General features: G+C 48.7%; 1 protein-coding gene across 2 annotated transcripts in view; it reads left to right on the forward strand.

Annotated features, from left to right (window-relative positions):
- The window catches only part of CHM (CHM Rab escort protein), a 126,505-nt gene that overhangs the window by 103,377 nt on the left and 1,069 nt on the right, over positions 1–22,059 (forward strand). For both annotated transcript variants that reach the window (XM_040325042.1, XM_040325043.1), the window contains exons 13-14: positions 10,500–10,595; positions 21,187–21,347. In XM_040325042.1, coding sequence (XP_040180976.1) covers positions 10,500–10,595; positions 21,187–21,347 — 257 coding nt within the window. The remainder of the gene's footprint in view (positions 1–10,499; positions 10,596–21,186; positions 21,348–22,059) is intronic.

Genomic DNA, 22,059 nt, shown 5'->3' on the forward strand with positions numbered 1-22,059 from the left:
GGAACTCAGCATAGGGATGGTGGGAACCTCTCATAATGGGCACAGCGGGTGTACAGACCCTGTGATCCTTTCTCTTGGTGTGGATTTGTTCGGCCTTCCTGTATAGAGTAGACGGCTCCGCACGCTCTCTCCCGGCTCTATACACTCCATTATCTCTAATAATATAGCTTCATCTCAGCCAGTTTATGGCGGAGTCTTTCTCCTCTCCTATAACCCGTGCTCTCTCTCTCTCTCGCTCTCTCTCTCTCTGTCTGACAAGCAGCGGTTGTAAACAAGCGTTTTATTTTCTTCCTAATCGATATTTGTGCGTCGGATCCAAACAAGCGGTTTCCCGAAGTGTGTAATTATTGCTCCCCGATTCCTACTTTTCTGCCTTTTTTTATTGCGCCTTCACAGAGTCCTAATACACCGTCTTTTATTATAAGTCCGAAGCACGCCGTACAAAAGACGGCGGCGGTTTAAGAAAAATGGAATGGAGCGGTAAAAGCTGCTGTTACACGTATGAAAAGAATCGGAGGGGGGGGGGAGTTTTATTTATCGCGCGGATCATATTGGTGTCAGAGCTCCGCCTCTTTACTTTTTACAGATTAATATTCCTAAACTCGGTAACTTTAAAGCTCAGCGAGTCTCTGAAAATGCAGAAGTACAAAAAAAATGTTTCATTCAATAAAACTCAATAAAAAAAAACTATTGAAAGAGAAAAAAAAAAAATGTTTCATTCAGAAATTAATGGTTTTAGCCTTGAAAAAGTATTCATACCCCTTAAAATGTTGTCATGTTACAACCAAAAAACGTAAATGTGTTTTATTGGGATTTTATGTGAGAGACCAACACAAAGTGGCACATAAAAGTGGAAGGAAAATTATAAATAGTTTTCAATTTTTTTTTACAAAAAAATATGTGAAAAGTGTGGGGGGGAGGGGCATTTGTATGGCGCCCCCCAGAGTCAATACTTTGTAGAACCCCCTTTCTCTACAAGTCTTTTTGGGGGTGTCTCTACCAGCTTTGCACATCTAGAGAGGGACATTTCTGTCCATTCTTCTTCTCTGTAAAATATCTCAAGCTCTGTCACATTGGATGGAGAGCGTCTGTGATCAGCAATTTTCAAGTCTTGCCACAGATTCTCAATGGGATTTAGGTCTGGACTGTCACTGGGCCATTCTAACACATGAATAGGCTTTGATCTAAACCATTCCATTGTAGATCTGGCTGTACTTTAGCGTTGTTGTCCTGCTGGAAGGTGAACCTCCCCCCCCCCCCCCCCCAGTCCCAAGTCTTTTGCTTCCTCTACAAGCGTGCAAAGTTTGTTGGCCGGGAAGCACCGATTTTTTTCAAAGCTGGGCACCCCTTCCATAGACTCCCATGTTAAACACTAATTTCTCCAGTGACTTTGAGGACCCGGTACCGGCCGGTCGTAGGTCCCCTGGATCCAGAAACTTGGAACACATGTAGCCCCATTTTTCCTTTACAAGTGTGCAAGGTTTGTTGTCTGGGGGACCTACGGCTGGGGAGCACCGATTTTTCAAAGCCGGGTACCCCTTCCATAGACTTTCATGTTAAATGGTAATTTCTCTGGTGACTTTGGGGACCTAGTACCGGCCGGATGTAGGACCCGGATCTTGGCACACATGTAGCCTCATTTCTCCTCTACACGTGGGCAAAGTTCGTTATGGGGACCTACGGCTGCAGAGCAACGATTTTGGCTCCATCCATCTTCCCATCAACTCTGGCCAGCTTCCCTGTCCCTGCTGAAGAAAAGCATCCCCACCACATGATGCTGCCACCACCATGTTTCACGGTGGGGATGGTGTGTTCAGGGTGATATGCGGTGTTAGTTTTCCTCCACACATAGAGTTTCGCGTTGAACTTTGGTGTCATGTGACCAGAGCACCTTCTTCCACATGTTTGCTGTGTCCCCTCCCCCACATGGCTTCTCACAAACTACAAACAGGACTTCTTATGTCTTTCTCTCTCCAATGTCTTTCTTCTTGTCACTCTTCCATAAAGGGCAGATTTGTGGAGAGACCACTAATAGTTGTCCTGTGGACAGATTCTCCCCCCTAAACTGTGGATCTCTGCAGCTCCTCCAGAGTTACCATGGCTCCCATGTTAAACGCTCATTTCTCCAGTGACTTTGAGGACCCGGTACCGGCCGGTCGTAGGTCCCCTGGATCCGGAAACTTGGCACACATGTAGCCCCATTTTTTCCTTTACAAGTGTGCGAGGTTTGTAGTCTGGGGGACCTACGGCTGGGGAGCACCGTTTTTTCAAAGCCGGGTACCCCTTCCATAGACTCCCATGTTAAACGGTAATTTCTCTCGGTGACCCAGTACCGGCCGGTCGTAGGACCCGGAACTTAGCACACATGTAGCCCCATTTCTCCTCTACAAGTGGGCAAAGTTTGTTGTCTAGGGGACCTACGGCTGGGGACCACCGATTTTTTTTTTTTTTTCAAAGCCGGGCACCCATTCCATAGACTCCCATGTTAAACGTCAGTCTAGGCATGGGCACAGTGAGGCATGCACATGGACACAGTGAGGCATGCACATGGACACAGTGAGGCATGGGCACAGTGAGGCATGCAGATGGACACCCTAGGCTTAAATTTTGGCCTCCGTAGCATTGCAATCCTCGCTTTCCTGGTCATGGCTTCAGTAGAAGTCTCCTTTCCACCTTCGCTCTCCCCGCCCCCGCTCATGTTTTCACAAAGAATCCATCCTCTACAAGTGGGCAAAGTTTGTTGTCTAGGGGACCTACGGCCGGAGAGCACTGATTTTTTTCAAAGCCGGGCACCCCTTCCATAGACTCCCATGTTAAACGTCAGTCTAGGCATGGGCACAGTGAGGCATGCACATGGGCACAGTGAGGCATGGGCACATTGAGGCATGCACATGGGCACAGTGAGGCATGCAGGTGGACACCCTAGGCTTAAATTTTGGCCTCCGTAGCATTGCAATCCTCGCTTTCCTGGTCATGGCTTCAGTAGAAGTCTCCTTTTCACCTTCGCTCTCCCCGCCCCCGCCCATGTTTTCACAAAGAATCCATCCTCTACAAGTGGGCAAAATTTGTTGTCTAGGGGACCACCGATTTTTTTCAAAGCCGGGCACCCCTTCCATAGACTCCCATGTTAAACGTCAGTCTAGGCATGGGCACAGTGAGGCATGCAAATGGACACAGTGAGGCATGGGCACAGTGAGGCATGGGCACATTGAGGCATGGACACAGTGAGGCATGCACATGGGCACAGTGAGGCATGGGCACAGTGAGGCATGCACATGGACACCCTAGGCTTAAATTTTGGCCTCCGTAGCATTGCAATCCTCGCTTTCCTGGTCATGGCTTCAGTAGAAGTCTCCTTTCCACCTTCGCTCTCCCCGCCCATGTTTTCACAAAGAATCCATCCAAGACAATATCCTGCGTTCATTCCCCCGGCGCGATCCCCAGCCCATAAATCCCCCCTCGCTTGTATTTTGACTTCATTAGCAGCAAATGAGATGAGCGTGAGCGATCTCCCCTTCAAACAATTGCTTAAGATAAATATACAAATACATCTTGCTTTTGATCACCTGCGGGGAAGATGACAGTCGCATAATCGCCATTGCCAGCTGACTGGAACGGAACTCTTTCAGTTGCCCTAAAAAAAAAAAAAATAATTCTGGATGATGGAGTGACGGCGGCGGCGACGGGGCCGCTCATCGTTCTTTCTCCTCCACCGGAGAAACGACCTGAAGACAAATGCCGTGTAACTAAGACGGCTCCACCTAAGTAAATCACACCTAATCAGGATGGAGAGTGATGAGCTTTCCTTTGGCTCTGTCAGCGATATAACGGAAAGCCTATATTGAAATTAAACGGCGGCGGCCGTGATGATTTCTTATAACCGACTGGAGCAAAAAAAAAAAAATCTATAAAACCTATTTTAAATCAATTAGTCTGGCTTAATGTTTCACTTCTAACGACGCGCTCCTCAATCCACTTCGGGGCTTTGATTAAAAGACGATCGTGTGAATGAGCTGCAGCCGGGCTGAGAAATGGCAACGAGACATTTTCATTTCCAGATGTCCGTAAATGTTAAAAGGGAGCCTGTGCTGGAATTGTTGACCTGAAAATGTTGATTGCCTGGCTGTCTCTGGCTTCATAACTTTCTGGGACACTGGCCTCGAAACGACCTGAGAGATCCGGAAAAAACAAAGTGAGGCTAGTGCTTGAAAGCACTGAAGCCACTGAGTTAGCATGTCGGCAAAGCCCATGGCAGGGAGCCTGTGCTGGAATCGTTCTTTTCATTTGCTGACCTGAAAATGTTGATTGCCTGGCTGTCTCTGTCTTCATTACTTTCTGTGACACTGACCCCCGAAACGAGCCGAGAGATCGGGAAACACAAAGTGAGGCTAGTGCTTGAAAGCACTGAAGCCACTGGCATGACAGCAAAGCCCATGGCTGGGAGCCTGTGCTGGAATCGTTCTTTCCATTTGCTGACCTGAAAATGTTGATTGCCTGGCTGTTTCTGTCTTCATTACTTTCTGGGACACTGACCCCCCGAAACGAGCCGTGAGATCGGGAAAAACAAAGTGAGGCTAGTGCTTGAAAGCACTGAAGCCACTAGATTAGCATGACGGCAAAGCCCATGGCAGGGAGCCTGTGCCGTACGTAGTGCAGTTCAGGGGTGCGTGGCGCCGTACATGGATCAGAGTTTCTAGGGTGCACAACATACGTGGTGCACAGTTCCGGGGTGCGCGAGGTACGTGGTGCAGAGTTTCCAGGGTGTGCAATGTACGTGGTGCAGAGTTCTTGGGTGCGCGTTGTACGTGGTGCAGGGTTCCGAGGTGCGCGAGGTATAGGGTTCCGGGGTGCGCGGCTTATTGAGTCCTTCCTGAGCTGTCCCGGGATTAGAAGAGGTACACTGTGATGACTAATGAAAATTGGCAAAAAAAAAAACATTAAATAGAAATAAATAACAATATAATAAAAAAGTATAACTAGAAAAACATATAATTGGCAATGATAAAACTTGCATTAAAAAAATAAAAATAAAATATAATTAAAAAAATTATAATTGGGAAAATGAAATGTATAATAAAATATAAATAAATATAGTTTAAATATGAAAATGAATATGATTAGAAAAATGAACTATAATAAATAAGATCAGTACAATATAATTTTAAATAAAAGTATAAATAGGAAAACAAATATATAATTAGCAAAATAAAATCTAATTAGAAAAATTATATACAATTGGCAAAAAAATCTATGATTAGTAAAATAAACTTAAATAGAACTGACTTTTAAAATTTCCAAAAAATGTATAAATTGAGGAAAGGTTTAGCATTGGAAAATACTTTTTGAAAGATAAAAAGTGCATTTTATATATAGATCAGACCAAAACGAGAGGCAAGTGAGGAGGAAAGAGGGACTTTGTTCCTAATCTGGGACAGTCCCTCTGAATCCAAGACGGCCCCCTCTGAATCCGGGACGGCCCCCTCTGAATCCGGGACGGCCCCCTCTGAATCCGGGACGGCCCCCTCTGAATCCGAGACGGCCCCCTTTTGAATCCGAGACGGCCCCCTTTTGAATCCGAGACGGCCCCCTCTGAATCCGGGACGGCCCCCTCTGAATCCGGGACGGCCCCCTCTGAATCCGGGACGGCCCCCTCTGAATCCGGGACGGCCCCCTCTGAATCCGGGACGGCCCCCTCTGAATCCGAGACGGCCCCCTCTGAATCCGAGACGGCCCCCTCTGAATCCGAGACGGCCCCCTCTGAATCCGAGACGGCCCCCTTTTGAATCCGAGACGGCCCCCTTTTGAATCCGAGACGGCCCCCTTTTGAATCCGAGACGGCCCCCTTTTGAATCCGAGACGGCCCCCTTTTGAATCCGAGACGGCCCCCTTTTGAATCCGAGACGGCCCCCTTTTGAATCCGAGACGGCCCCCTTTTGAATCCGAGACGGCCCCCTTTTGAATCCGAGACGGCCCCCTTTTGAATCCGAGACGGCCCCCTTTACGGCCCCCTTTTGAATCCGAGACGGCCCCCTTTTGAATCCGAGACGGCCCCCTTTTGAATCCGAGACGGCCCCCTTTTGAATCCGAGACGGCCCCCTTTTGAATCCGAGATGGATTTTCACAAAAAATATATATTTCCCCATTTTTAGACTCCAATCCGGGACAGTTGGGAGCTGGGAATGTGATCAATTTTAAAGGGAAAAAAAAGGATTTATAATGGTTTTTTTTTAATATGTATCTATACACAACTGTCTTCCCTTTCATTTTTTTTTTTTTTTTTAAACTGAATAGGTTGTTTTACAATCACTTTATGTAAGACATAAGTTTTTGCTATTGTTGGCTGCCTTTTGATCTGGTAAAATCTTACTTTTTTGTACTGCTTGAAAATGCAATAACTTCAAAAAACAGATTGAAATATAAAATAAACATTAAATTAAATATAGTAAAATGTTAATTTTTTTTAACAAGAGAAAATATAGTAAAATATTAAATTATAATTTGGAAAATAAAGATTGTGCCGCATGCAGGCCGCAGCGAATATAAAATTGGAAATTCGATCGTCCATTTTCTACATCGGGGGGGGTAGAGGCAGATTTTTTTTATTTTATTTTTCCACAAAAACAAGTATATATTTCCCCATTTTTTTGGACTCCAATAAAGCGTCTCATCTGGTAGGACGCGGCTCTCTGCCCCTCGCCGTGTGTCACTGGACGGGATAATTGTCAGCGTTCGGAATACACAGGGCTCAGTGTGTTTTTTAAGAGCGCTCGTATTACGGCACCAAACCAGAAGAGACTAATTATTATTAAACATGAAAAGGAGATTGTACCTTGTTAGGGCTTTGATCTGCCGTGATAAAGGAAAAAATCCAGTTCATTAAAAGTTTATGGAAGTTGTACAGCGACGTCTTTAGAGACACGCCACGTCCTTTGATTGCCATTGGCCGTTTCCGGCGGTCCCTTTGTAGAAGTGAGACGATGTTTATATTTGTTGACTCGTCTCTTCTATTAATTATTTGTGTTGGGGCGGGCTGCCGCTTTGTATTTCCTCTTTTTCCTCATTGTTGCTTTTTACGTCTCCTAATGAGGAAACATACTAAAGATTATACGGGGAAAGTGGCACCCGATAAGATTAAAATTGTTTACGGCTTTTGTTCCTTGTTTTTTTTTTTTTGATGCGTCCCATCTCTTCTGATATTATCGGCGTCTTTATAGAAGTGGAAAAAGGTTGCGTGGCTCCAGGAGTCTAATCAGCATGCTGGGACTTGTAGTTCTGCAGCTTCTGTTGGCTAAGTGTGAACATAAACCAAAGAATATGGGTGGTGGTTAAAGGCGACCTGTCCTGGGAGGAATTTGGTTTGGAGGCTGCCATTGTTGACCCCTTTTTGATTATATGAAGATCCTATCACCTTACCCAGGGATCCTCAATCTACGGTCCTCCAGCTGTTGTAGAACTACACATCCCATGAGGCATTGTAAAACTCTGACATTCACAGACATGACTAGGCATGCTGGGAAATGTAGTTCCTGAACAACTGGAGGGCCATAGTTTGAAGACCCATGACCTTACCCATCCCTCAACCAAATTATACCTCCACGTGGCTCAAACCCCTGCCTACCCACCCAGCCAACCAACCCCACCCACCCAAATACCAACCTGCCCAACCCCACCCACCAAAATACCAACCAACCCCACCCAACCAAACAACCCACCAACCACCCAATTGAGCCAACCAAAACCTACTTCAAATCCCCAATCACCTTACCTATCCCTTAACCAAATTATACCTCCACGTGGCTCAAACCCCTGCCTACCCAGCCAACCCACCCAGCCAACCAACCTCACCCACCCAAATACCAACCAACCCAACCCACCAAAATACCAACCAACCCCACCCACCCAACCAACCACCCACCCAACCAACCAACCACCCAATTGAGCCAACCCAACCAAAACCTACTTCAAATCCCCCATCACCTTACCTATCCCTTAACCAAATTATACCTCCACGTGGCGCCAACCCCACCCAACCCAACCAAACGACCCACCCAATTGAGCCAACCCAACCAAAACCTACTTCAAATCCCCAAGTCCCGCTACAAGTCTAAAGGAGAACGAAGATTCGCCGTCCAAGGACCCCGGCTATGGAGCGCGCTACCAACTAACATCCGAATGGAAGAAAATCATCGGGCCTTCAGAAAAAAACTCAAGACCCACCTCTTCTGAAGGATAAGGACGATAATGGATACCAAGCACCTTGAGGCGATTCAGTTCGCATTTGTAGCGCTATACAAGTTATTCACTCACTAACCAGTTCTGCAGCTTCTGTTGGCTAAGTGTGGACAAAAACTAAAGAATATGGGTGGTGGTTAAAGGCGACCTGTCCTGAGAGGAATTTGGTTTGGAGGCTGCCATCGTTGACCCCTTTTTGATTATATTAAGATCCTATCATCTTACCCATCCCTCAACCAAATTATACTTCCACGTGGCTCAAACCCCTGCCTACCCACCCAGCCAACCCACCCAACCAAATACCAACCAACCCCACCCACCTAACCAACCACCCAATTGAGCCAACCCAACCCAACCAACCAACCAAAACCTACTTCAAGTCCCGCTACAAGTCTAAAGGAGAAAGAAGATTCGCAGTCCAAAGTCCCACGGCTATGGAGCGCGCTACCAACTAACAGCCGAATGGAAGAAAATCATCGGGCCTTCAGAAAAAAAACTCAAGACCCACCTCTTCTGAAGGATAAGGACGATAATGAATACCGAGCGCCTTGAGGCGATTCAGTTTGCTTTTGTAGCACTATACAAGTTATTCACTCACTCACCAGTTCTGCATCTTCTGTTGTCTAAATGTGGACAGACACTAAAGAATATGGGTGGTGGTTAAAGGCGACCTGTCCTGAGAGGAATTTGGTTTGGAGGCTGCCATCGTTGACTTCTTTTTGATTATATTAAGATCCTATCATCTTACCCATCCCTCAACCAAATTATACCTTCATGTGGCTCAAACCCCTGCCTACCCACCCAGCCAACCAACTAACTCCACCCACATACCAAACAACCCACCCAACCAACCAACCACCCAATTGAGCCAACCCAACCCAACCAACCAAAACCTACTTCAAATCCCCAAGTCCCGCTACAAGTCTAAAGGAGAAAGAAGACTCCGGCTATGGAGCGCGCTACCAACTAACATCCGAATGGAAGAAAATCATCGGGCCTTCAGAAAAAAACTCAAGACCCACCTCTTCTGAAGGATAAGGACGATAATGGATACCAAGCGCCTTGAGGCGATTCAGTTCGCATTTGTAGCACTATACAAGTTATTCACTCACCAACCCACAGCTTCTTCTTCTATCTGGGATTCTGTGTATGGAGGACCATGTGACCTCCTCCAAAGCAGCCAGCTACTACTTGATTGGTCGGGTGATGCCATTGCTTTCGGCAAGCTCCCAACACCGACCACCACCCGCTGTTTAGTGATGGCTTCATTGGGGGAAAGGAGGGTCAGGTGGGAATGCTGGAAAGGTTGATCTACACCAGGAATATGCAATTAGTGGACCTCCAGCTGTTGCAAAACTACAAGTCCCATCATGCCTCTGCCTCTGGGTGTCGCCCTTGTGGCTGTCAGAGTCTTGCTTTGCCTCATGGGACTTGTAGTTCTGCAACAGCTGTAGGTCCGCTAATTGCAAATCCCTGACATACACTATATTGCCAAAAGTATTGGGACCCACTTTAAAAAAAAATAACACCTGCAAGACAAAGGCATAATGAGCTAGTGTGCATAGCATACTAGCGCATTATGTAATACTCACCTGGGACCGAAGCCCCCGCTGCGGTGCCCAGCACAGCACCGGCCGGCGACATGTTAAGTTGAGTTGAGAGGTATCTTAATATAGTGCTGTCTTACCCTGAAGGGTCCCGACGAGCATAGTAGAGATCCTGGAAAAAGAGAACCCAGGAACCAAAAACAGCAGAAAGGCTGGAAGAGAGAGGCTACGCAGAGTTACTTCTGGGTATCGAGGCTCCGGCGCTGTGATTGGCCGGAGCCGTGATGACGTCACTCCCGCCGATCTGTCCGCTGCAATGTCACAGTCCCAAAAGGCAGATCGCTGCCATTACTAGTAAAAAAATATAAAAACGCCATAAATATATTCCCTATCCCCTATTTTGTAGGCGCTATAACTTTTGCACAAACCAATCAATATACGCTTATTTCGATTTTTTTTTTTTTTTTACCAAAAATATGTAGAAGAATACATATCGGCCTAAACTGATGAAGATTTAAAAAAAAAAAAAACAATTGCGGTTGTAGGAAATGACGACAGAGACGCCAACCTGTTTGATGAATCTCACTCCACTGAGCTGGATTCTGATTGGCTGCTCCTCTTTTGCCCTTTGTACACCATCACCACTCTTTGAATTATTTTATTGATCATTTTCTTCCATTTTTTTTTTTCTCTGACTTGAATCTGATCCTGTAATTGCAGATCTGGTCCACCTCTCATGTTCCTCGATGAAGGCCACAGCCAGAGAAGACCTGGAGCCGGTGATACGGAAGTTATTTGTACTAGATGGGGAAGAAGGTAAGACGCAGCATTGCGGTGGTGTTGGGGCGTATTGGTTAGGTTTGCATTTAATGTGGAAGGCAAGTCAAAACATAACTAAGTTTACATCAATTCTATCTACCCTGTAAAAGATACCTTTACTTGCGTATTCTGAAGTTGCTCCGGTCTGGTCACAAGATTGGGTCCCAGACAGTGGCGGCCCATCCATTAGGGGCGCCCGGGCGCTGCCCCGCCTATATGCAATGGATAGATTCATGCTCCTGGGATGCCCGATGCTGCTCCTGGGATGCCCGCCGCTACAGGGGGCACTGGTGGCGTAGGTAGCTCAAATCCTGTGAAGTCATGGGGGGCACAGGTGACACAGGAAGCTTGGATGCTGTGGGGTGCAATGGAGTCATGGGTGGGCATAGGAATCTTGGATGCTATGAGGCGCACTGAAGACATGTAGTGCACAGGTGATACAGGATGCTCTAATGCTGTGGGGTGCAGTCAAGACATGGGGGGGGGGGGGGCAGAGGTAACACAAATGCTTTTGGGGTGTACTGGAGTCACTGATGGCGAAAGATGGGAAAGGGGAAACCAGCTTTCATCTGCTGAAGAGAGAATCATAAAGGGGGACTGATTCCAGTAAACGCCTCCCACCACCCTGCCCACATCTTATTCACCCTGCTGCCTGGGCCCCTCTGCTGGTTCGGGCCCCATACAAATTCTCTGAGGGGAGGGGGGGACTGAAATCATTGGAGGCACAGGATTCTCAGTTTCTGTGGGACCCACAGGTTTCATGGGTGGCACAGGTGACATAGGATGCTCAGATGCTGTGGGCTGGCACTGTGGCTACGCGGTAAGGGGGGGTGGGCACTGGTGTCATAGGTTGCTTAAATGCTGTGAAGTCGTGGGTGGCACAGGTGACATAGGTTGCTAAGGTGCTGTTGGGCTGGCACTGTAGCTACGGGGGGGCACTGGTGGCGCAGGTAGCTCAAATCCTGTGAAGTCATGGGGGGCACAGGTGATACAGGATGCTCTAATGCTGTGGGGTGCATTGAAGACATGGGGGGGGGGGGCAGAGGTAACACAACATGCACAAATGCTTTTGGGGTGTACTGGAGTCCAGTGGCGGCTGGTGCTCAACATTTTTGGGGGGGCGCAAACGGAAAAAGAAATTGCAGCCTCACTGTGCCCATCAAACGCAGCCACTGTGCCATGCCATCAAACGCAGCCACTGTGCCATCAATTGTCACCACTGTGCCATGCCATCAAACGCTGCCACTGTGCCATCAATTGTCACTACTGTGCCATGCCATCAAACGCAGCCACTGTGCCATCAATTCGCGCCACTGTGCCATGCCATTAAACGCAGCCACTGTGCCATGCCATTAAACGCAGCCACTGTGCCATGCCATCTAACGCAGCCACTGTGCCATCAGTTGTCACCACTGTGCCCTTTAATTGTCCCCACTGTGCCCATTGATGTCGCCGCTGTGCCCTGTAAAGTGCCCCCCCCGCCCGACACTTACCTTTACTGGAGTTAGCCATCCACGTCCCTCGATGTTTTCTACCGCCCTCGATGACTGACAGGCGTCTCAGCCAATCAGGTTACCGGTAGCCAGAATAGGCCAACCTGATTGGCTGAGACGCCTGTCAGTCTTATACAAGTAGCGCATCCCTAGTGCGTTCCGAGGATAATCTTCCGGGACCCGTTGGCTCTGATAGGCACTTCCGTACAGCCAACCAGCTGCCGTTATTCAGATGGCCGGACATGAGCGCCGACCATCTGAATAGAACAGCGGCAGCGGCGATAATAACATAGATTCGTGCAATGCATGAATCTATGTTATTAGACTCAGTGGCGGTGAGAGCCAGAGGGGGCGGCGCTCCAGCGCCCTCTATGGACGAACCGCCACTGCTGGAGTCACTGATGGCAAAAGATGGGAAGTACAGTGAACACCGGTGATCTGCCGATATGGTTCCGGCTAACGAGAAAGTTCCTGCGCAGGCTCAATCTGATCTGCCGATATGGTTTCCGGCTAACGAGAAAGTTCCTTTAAGGACTGCGCAGGCGCAAACTTGCCGACGGAAATCTCTGAACCTCGGCCGGCATCCAGGGCGCTTCGCTCGTACGGATCGCTCCGCTCGCTCGGCCTCCTGGCTCTTTTTTTAACATCCTCCAATCCACGGGAATGTTAAAGAATGAGCCTGGATGCCGGAGCGAGGTTCGGAGATTTCCGTCGGCAAGTTTGCGCCTGCGCAGTCCTTAAAGGAACTTTCCCGTTATGGAGTGCCGGTGACTTGTTCTTAAGGTTCCCCTAAGAAACCCAGGAATGACCGGTGGCCACGTGCCGGAGAGAAGACCCACCCTGAGGTCCCATAAGTGGTTAGTGAGTGTGTTCTCCTATTAGAATATTAGATTTCGCTCAGATCAGAATTCTAAAGGCGAAGAAGCTTTTCATTGAATACGACCCCTGACCTTTTACAAAGAGGCCCCGTCACTCGCCTGCGGATGGGGCCCGCTGTTGATCTCCTTCCGCAAAAAGGCCCTTCAAAATCCTTCACAGCAACCATCTAATCAATAAGGTCCTCTCTTCCCCCCCGACACTCGGAGCCTTTTCATCATCGCGGCCAGGTAGTAGCCATGTTTTAATTAAAATGTCAGAACAAATACTGTTGGAGTTCTAGAGAATGAATCACCAGATAGAGAGAGGCAGCGGACCAAGGCAGGTCAGCCAGACAAAGTCACCTGCCGCCGCAGCCGCCGCCACTCCATCCATTTTCCTGCTAAGTGAGTCGGGAGTTACTTCTGCACCATTATCAACTTTTAAGATTTTTTTTTTTTTTTTTTGTATTTCGCATTTTATCAAGAGACGATTTTTTTCACAGGCTGTTGGATTTAATTAGCATTTTAAACGATTCCCTAACCTTACAAAATACGTGATAAAAGACTCGCTAACGATGTTCCCGCTAAAGCAGTTTTGACTTATTGGCTGCATATATTTCTCCTCCCCCTCCCCTACTCTTAATAAGCCGTTCTCCAAAATTAGGAAGAATTTACATTTTTGTCTTTTTTTTTTTTTTTTGTTCTGCCGCTTTGAATCTTGACTTTTTAGTTTTAATTTTTACATTGAAATGTTCCCTTTTTTTGAGGGATCTAAGACCAGAAATGCTACACCCAGGGGTGGCTCTTCTTCATACTCTTAACCAATAAACATTGAGTGATATGAACTTTTGGACTGGGTCCTCCTCAATCCCCACTCTAGAGCTTGTCATAGGCTGGGTATTCTGTTGGTCACTCCCAGAGGCAGCCGCCCAGGTCCGGCATAAGGTCCATTTTCACTGCACCTTCTAGACCAGGGGTCTCCAAACTATGGCCCTCCAGTTGTTCAGGAACCAGTGGCGGCTGGTGCTTAAAAATTTTTTGGGGGGGGGGGGGTGCAAACAAAAATAAACATCAATTGCAGCCACTGTGTCCATCAAACGCCACCACTTTGCCCCCTTAAGATGCCACTTTGCCCCCTTAAGATGCCAGTTTAGCCATCAGATGCAGCCAGTTTGCCCCCTTTAGATGCAGCCAGTTTGCCCCCTTTAGATGCAGCCAGTTTGCCCCCTTCAGATGCAGCCAGTTTGCCCCCTTCAGATGCAGCCAGTTTGCCCCCTTCAGATGCAGCCAGTTTGGCCCCCCTTCAGATGCAGCCAGTTTGGCCCCCCTTCAGATGCAGCCAGTTTGGCCCCCCTTCAGATGCAGCCAGTTTGGCCCCCCTTCAGATGCAGCCAGTTTGGCCCCCCTTCAGATGCAGCCAGTTTGGCCCCCCTTCAGATGCAGCCAGTTTGGCCCCCCTTCAGATGCAGCCAGTTTGGCCCCCCTTCAGATGCAGCCAGTTTGGCCCCCCTTCAGATGCAGCCAGTTTGGCCCCCCCTTCAGATGCAGCCAGTTTGGCCCCCCCTTAGATGCAGCCAGTTTGCCACCCCAACCCGGCACTTACCTTTCTCGGGTCAGCACCTTCCTCCTCCATGCTCCCTCCGAGTCCTTGATGTCTTCTCTGCTATGATTGGACGCCTGATAGGTGTCCAAGCATAACGCCTGTTGCTTCAGCCAATTAGGTGACCAGAAATCAGAAAGCCTAATGGAGCCTCTAGCTCTAATCAGGAAGCCTAATGGAGCCTCTAGCTCTAATCAGGAAGCCTAATGGAGCCTCTAGCTCTAATCGGACTCTTCCAAAACACACCCACCGCTGTAATTCAGATGGCCGGCGCTCAGCAGAGGGCCGGACACCTGAATAGTGGGCGGCATCGGCGGCAATAGATAGATTCATGCAATGCAGTGACGGGTACAGGAGAGAGGGGGCGGCGCTCCTATGCCCACTATGGACGCACCGCCACTGTCGGGAACAATTCCCGTCATGTCAATGAGATTTACAATGCCTTATGGGACATGTAGTTCCGCAACAGCTGAAGGGCCATCGTTTGGAGATCCCTGTTCTAGAAAGATGCTCCGCCATTTTCTGCCCAGGTCCTTTCATACTCCAGAAGACTTACTTGAAGATCTATGGGGTGTGCCATGTTGCCTTGAGGGCTCTTTTCCAAGAGACCCATGGTTCGCATTTCTTCACCCTAAACCCTCAAACAACAAAACTCAATTCAGATCAGTGACTTGCGTCTTATTGGTAGTCGGAAAAAAACATAGCCTGGGAAATGCAATTTACTTGATGTATTTTTTAATAATGAAAAATTTACCAGCATTCTTCTATACACCCGCAAGAAAATCCTCAATTCTTAGAACTAGTTATTCTTTCCTGTCGGTATAGAGTTCTAAAGATCTTTGTCAGGTGGCCTAGATGTCCCTTTCCACCTCCCTTCACACCCCCCCCTTCAATCCATGCCATTGACCTTGGTTCCAGTGGCGGCTGGTGGAAAGAATTTGGGGGGGGGGGCAGCAAACAGTATGCCACCCCCTACCCCCTTCGGTCGGCACTTGCACCATCACTGGCGGCTTCCCCTTGCTTAGCGACCTCTCGTTCTGCTGTTCATCACCGGCGGCTTCCCGTTTTTCTGCTGTCCATCACCGGCGTGGGCGGCTTCCCGTTTTTCTGCTGTCCATCACCGGCGGCTTCCCGTTTTTCTGCTCTCCATTACCGGCGGCTTCCCCTTCTCCTGCTCTCCATCACGGCTGCTTCCAGTTCTCCTGCTCTCCATCACCGGCTGCTTCCCGTTCTCCTTCTCTCCATCACCGGCTGCTTCCCGTTCTCCTGCTCTCCATCACCGGCTGCTTCCCGTTCTCCTGCTCTCCATCACCGGCTGCTTCCCGTTCTCCTGCTCTCCATCACCGGCTGCTTCCCGTTCTCCTGCTCTCCATCACCGGCTGCTTCCCCTTCTCCTGCTCTCCATCACCGGCTGCTTCCCCTTCTCCTGCTCTCCAACACGGGCTGCTTCCCGTTCTCCTGCTCTCCATCGCCGGCGGCCTCCCATTCTGCTCTCCACGGCAGCGGCTTCCATTTCCTTTCTTCTCCTCGGCAGCCAATCGGAAATCTCTTTTCGGCCAATCACTGGCGGCTTCCCGTTTTTCTGCTGTCCATCACCGGCGGCTTCCCGTTTTTCTGCTGTCCATCACCGGCGGCTTCCCGTTTTTCTAATGTCCATCACCAGCGGCTTCCTGTTTTTCTGCTGTCTATCACCGGCGGCTTCCCATTTTCCTGCTCTCCATCACCGGCGGCTTCCCGTTTTCCTGCTCTCCATAACCGGCGGCTTCCCGTTTTCCTGCTCTCCATAACCGGCGGCTTCCCGTTTTCCTGCTCTCCATCACCGGCGGCTTCCCGTTTTCCTGCTCTCCATCAACCGGCGGCTTCCCGTTTTCCTGCTCTCCATAACCGGCGGCTTCCCGTTTTCCTGCTCTCCATAACCGGCGGCTTCCCGTTTTCCTGCTCTCCATAACCGGCGGCTTCCCGTTTTTTCCTGCTCTCCATAACCGGCGGCTTCCCGTTCTCCTGCTCCCCATCACCGGCGGCTTCCCCTTCTCCTGCTCTCCATCACCGGCAGCTTTCCGTTCTCCTGCTCTCCATCACCGGCAGCTTCCCGTTCTCCTGCTCTCCATCACCAGCGGCTTCCCGTTCTCCTTCACCAATGGCTTCCTGCTCTCCATCACCGGCGGCTTCCCGTTTTCCTGCTCTCCATAACCGGCGGCTTCCCGTTCTCCATCACCAATGGCTTCCTGCTCTCCATCACCGGCGGCTTCCCGTTCTCCATCACCAATGGCTTCCTGCTCTCCATCACCGGCGGCTTCCCGTTCTCCTGCTCTCCATCACTGGCTGCTTCCCGTTCTCCTGCTCTCCATCACCAATCGTAAAACACCTTCTGATTGGCCACACTGAGGATCGGTGTTTCAACAGTGAATATTAATTTGCTGTTGTAACACACCTGGGTGGGCTGCAGTCGCATGCTCTGTGACCCGAGCCCACCCTATTTTGAAGCCTATTGAAGCCTATGACTCTAATCAGGTGCTTAAAATAAAATCCCCCCCTCTGTAATTGTTGCGCCCGGTGCCTCGAAAGCGGCCGGACCCATGGATAGGGGGCGTCCATGGAAAGATTCATGCTATGTATGAATCTATCCATTATGCATATAGGGGGTGGACTGGAGAGAGGGGGTGAAGCCCGGGTGCTTCTAATGGACGGGCCGCCACTGCCTGGTCCCTACTTTTCTTTGGTTTCTTTTCTATCTTTCTTCTCCACTACTACAATCTTTTTTCTCTTATACCCTTGCCTTATTTCTTACTAAGAGGCTTAAAGTGGGTGTAAAGCTTTGACATGAAGTCACTTATGACATGTATTCCTGACACGGGGTCTGCACTATCACTGGACTTTTTTTTTTACATGGCTAAATATAATGTTAAATTGTGAAATTGTCCCCCTGAGGATGCCCCTCCCGGAGTCTGCACCGTCACTGGACTTTTTTTTCACATGGCCAAATATAATGCTAATTGTAAAATTGTCCCCCTGATGATGCCCCTCCCAGGGTATGCACTGGCTTTTTTTTTCACATGGCCAAATATAATGCTAATTGTAAAATTGTCCCCCTGAGGATGCCTCTCCCGGGGTATGCACCGTCACTGGCCTTTTTTTTTCACATGGACAAATATAATGCTAATTGTGAAACTGTCCCCCTGAGGATGCCCCTCCCGGGGTATGCACTGTCACTGGCCTTTTTTTTCACATGGCTAATTGTGAAATTGTCCCCCTGAGGATGCCCCTCCCGGGGTCTGCACTGTCACTGGCCTTTTTTTCTCACATGGCCAAATATAATGCTAATTGTGAAATTGTCCCCCTGAGGATGCCCCTCCCGGGGTCTGCACTGTCACTGGACTTGCTGTGTGATAAGCATCCGATATGTAGTAATGGCGAGGTGGCGGGATCACTGCACAGCGGCAAGTCCTCCATAACGCGCTCACCTCTCTGGTTAGCGGAATCCATTATCCCTCTGTGACAGTCTCATCATGTTTATTACCGATCTGTGACATTTGTCTTAATGACATGGCTGACATTTCCACCCGACGCGTCCCCTGTGCCCCCTTATATCACCGCAGCAATAATCTCTCCGCTGTGCGCGCTGCAGGAAATAAATGTATACATCCGTGTTCCCTCGCCGTCATCGCATGTACGCTTCCCGCACATTCCATACCAGCAATCACATTTACCTCCATGGTTATTAGATGCGAGTTTAGTGTGTCTGCATTCTGTAAAATAGGATTGTGGAGGTCGCCGTGCCCCCCACCCCCGCCGCTCCTTATATTACGCTAGCTTCGCTGGGGCCACACCCCCTCCCAAAATCTTCCTTTGTTCAGCGATGCAACCAATCACATTACAGGGAGGATCATGAGGCAGAAAGGGAGACCCCAACTACTACAGAGGAGTCAGGATTTACATATGACAGTGGTCTCCAAACTGTGGCCCTTTGTTTGCCTTTTTTCAGCCATTGGGGCACTATTCCTCCCACAGACACTAAAGATGGGACACTATTCCTCCCGCTAACACCAATGATGGGACACTATTCCTCCCACTAACACCAATGCTGGGACACTATTCCTCCCACTAACACCAATGATAGGACACTATTCTTCCCGCTGATACCAATGATGGGACACTATTCTTCCCGCTGATACCAATGATGGGACACTATTCCTCCCACTGACACCAATGATGGGACACTATTCCCCCCACTAACACCAATGATGGGACACTATTCTTCCCGCTGATACCAATGATGGGACACTATTCCTCCCACTGATACCAATGATGGGACACTATTCCTCCCACAGACACTAAAAATTAGACATTCTTCCCCCCTACTAACACCAATGGTGGGACACTATTCCTCCCGCTGATACCAATGATGGGACACTATTCTTCCCGCTGATACCAATGATGGGACACTATTCTTCCCGCTGATACCAATGATGGGACACTATTCTTCCTGCTGATACCAATCATGGGACACTATTCCTCCCACTGACACCAATGATGGGACACTATTCTTCCCGCTGATACCAATGATGGGACACTATTCTTCCTGCTGATACCAATGATGGGACACTATTCCCCCCACTAACACCAATGATAGGACACTATTCTTCCCGCTGATACAAATGATGGGACACTATTCTTCCCGCTGATACCAATGATGGGACACTATTCCTCCCACTGACACCAATGATGGGACACTATTCCTCCCACAGACACTAAAAATTAGACATTCTTCCCCCCTACTAACACCAATGGTGGGACACTATTCCTCCCGCTGATACCAATGATGGGACACTATTCTTCCCGCTGATACCAATGATGGGACACTATTCTTCCCGCTGATACCAATGATGGGACACTATTCCTCCCACTGACACCAATGATGGGACACTATTCTTCCCGCTGATACCAATGATGGGACACTATTCCTCCCACTGACACCAATGATGGGACACTATTCCTCCCACTGACACAGGTGATGGGACACTATTCCTCCCGCTGATACCAATTATGGGACACTGTAACGGTCACCACCGTTTACGACCTTCCATCCCATCCAAGACAGCTTATCGACACTCCAACCGACAGGACCCGATCCATATCAATTCCCCAGAATCAAGACGAGACACGCATCTCTGTACTTGTTCCAAATGTAATGACCACTTTAATGGTTTCTTCTCAGCTTTTTATACAGTACAAGCATGTGAAAGTATTCAAAGGGACAATGAGATCTCCACCCCCCTAATCACACACTAAGGCTAATTACTTAACATTCCTTAATCAACAACAAAACACCTTCACCCACTCCGTCTCCTAGGCAGACATTTCGTCTCCGCATACAGCTTGACACCTCTAAGCATCAATAGGCTAGGCTCTAGACCAGGGATCCTCAAACTACGGCCCTCCAGCTGTTGTAGAACTACACATCCCATGAGGCCTTGTAATGCACTGACATTCACAGACATGACTAGGCATGATGGGAATTGTAGTTCCTGAACAACTGGAGGGCCGTAGTTTGAAGACCCCCTGATCTAGACAGTGTTATCACACGTAAGCAGTATTTAGTATGCATAATTAGAGTTCTGGGAGCAGACCTGGGATTAACACCTGTCCGTTACAACACCTTTACACAAGGACAATGGAATGTCTTCCAGGCCCTGATTCAATTAGCATGTCACTAGAAATGAGTCACTATTGACTGGTTGGGCCCACATCTTGCAATCTCTCAAGATCCTGCAATATGAATTATTATTGATGTCCTATCTCATGTAATACATGAATTATGATTCCCTTGCCACCCCATGCCCAAAAGGCACAGGGTGGACTCAGACCCAAGAGTTATCAGTGACGCTGACACAGGAGTATCCCCCATCCTCACAAAGTCTCTGGATGTCCCGGGTCATTCCGTTACAGACACTATTCCTACCACTGATACCAATGATGGGGCACCATTCCTCCTCATACTGACTACAGAGACCATCTAATTGTTTTACTAGAACTTCAGCTGCTGTTGTGTCTGGTTCTGCCGATTTACTTTTGTTTATAGAGCGAAAGATTCAAGTGGTTACAAAGAATACTACAATCCTGCTTTGCTCACAGTGTTACTACAAACGTGGCTTTCTTCTGGCAGGGGGTTGGTGCTACCTTCATTATTTTTGAGTAACACTTTTGTTGAGGGGGGGGGGGACTCTCCTTCGGGTGATCTCTATACATTGCAGGGATTTTAACCAACACTATTGCAGATTTTTACCTTTTGTTGTTCTGAAGAAATGGCTGTTTGTTTAATGAAAGCCCTGCAGGTGCAGCAGCTGGTTGATAAAGTGGCAGGGTCGGCATCCCTTTTTAGATGTAATTTCCTATTGGCAGTATCTCACCAAAAATGAAATTTTTGTTGCGGGGGATGCCCAAAAATCTGACTTGTGTCTCAGTGCAGACTTCTGGGGAAAGCAGTCAGCAAATCACACAAGCAGGAAATGACATTTCTGTGTGGGGGAGGGGGGGGGGTCCTTATCGGGCTTGGTATTCCCCTGTGTGGTATTCTCTCCCACCAGAGTATATTTGTATTTTTTTCTATGGTGATGATGGTTCTTCTTCTTGTGTTCCAGATCCTGAGAGTGTAGAGAGGCCGCGGGTCCTCTGGCTCCTGTACTTTAATATGAGAGACTCCTCCATGGTAGAGCGTCAATCTTACGTTGGGCTCCCCTCTAATGTGTTTGTCTGCAGCGGGCCGGACCCGTGCTTCGGATATGACCACTCCGTCCAGCAGGTGCGTAGATCGGCGATGAGCTCCTTGTAATTGACTTTTCTTATTTTTGTCAGGACTGCGATATTGCGGCGGACACATCGGACACTTTTGACACATTTTTGGGACCATTTACATTTATACAGCGAACAGTGCTATAAATATACACTTATTACTGTAATATTACTAAATGTTACTGGCAGGGAAGGGGTTAACACTAGGGGGCGAGGAAGGGGTTAAATGTGTTCCCTGGGAGTGATTCTTACTGTGGGGGGAGGGGACTGACTAGGGAAGGTCACCGATGGTTGTCCCTATGTACAAGGGACACAGCATTGGTCTTCTCTCCCTGACAGGATGTGGATCTCGTTGTTTACACACACTGATCCACTGACGTATATCGGTGTGTGCTGGTCCGTAAAGTCTAGAAGTTGACCGATATATCGGCCGATATTTGGCCGTTTTGGAGAAATCGGTATCGGCTGATTTTTATCCAAATTAGGCCGATATTTTACGTGGCCGCTAGCGGGTGCCACGGATCCCGGAGCTAGGCCGAAGCCGCGGCCTTTCCTGATGCTGTGACCGCGGCGGAAATCCGCGGATCAGCATCAGGAAAGGCCGCGGCTTCGGGCCTAGCTCCGGAGCCGCGGCCATCTTGGTACACCCAGCGCGGCGGCCGCCCTCTCTGTTTACACCCACAGAGGAGGAGGGGCCTGCGCTCGTGGGACACACACCGCTC

The sequence above is a fragment of the Rana temporaria genome, chromosome 9 (assembly GCF_905171775.1).
Source record: "Rana temporaria chromosome 9, aRanTem1.1, whole genome shotgun sequence".
In the NCBI taxonomy this organism is placed as follows: domain Eukaryota; kingdom Metazoa; phylum Chordata; class Amphibia; order Anura; family Ranidae; genus Rana; species Rana temporaria.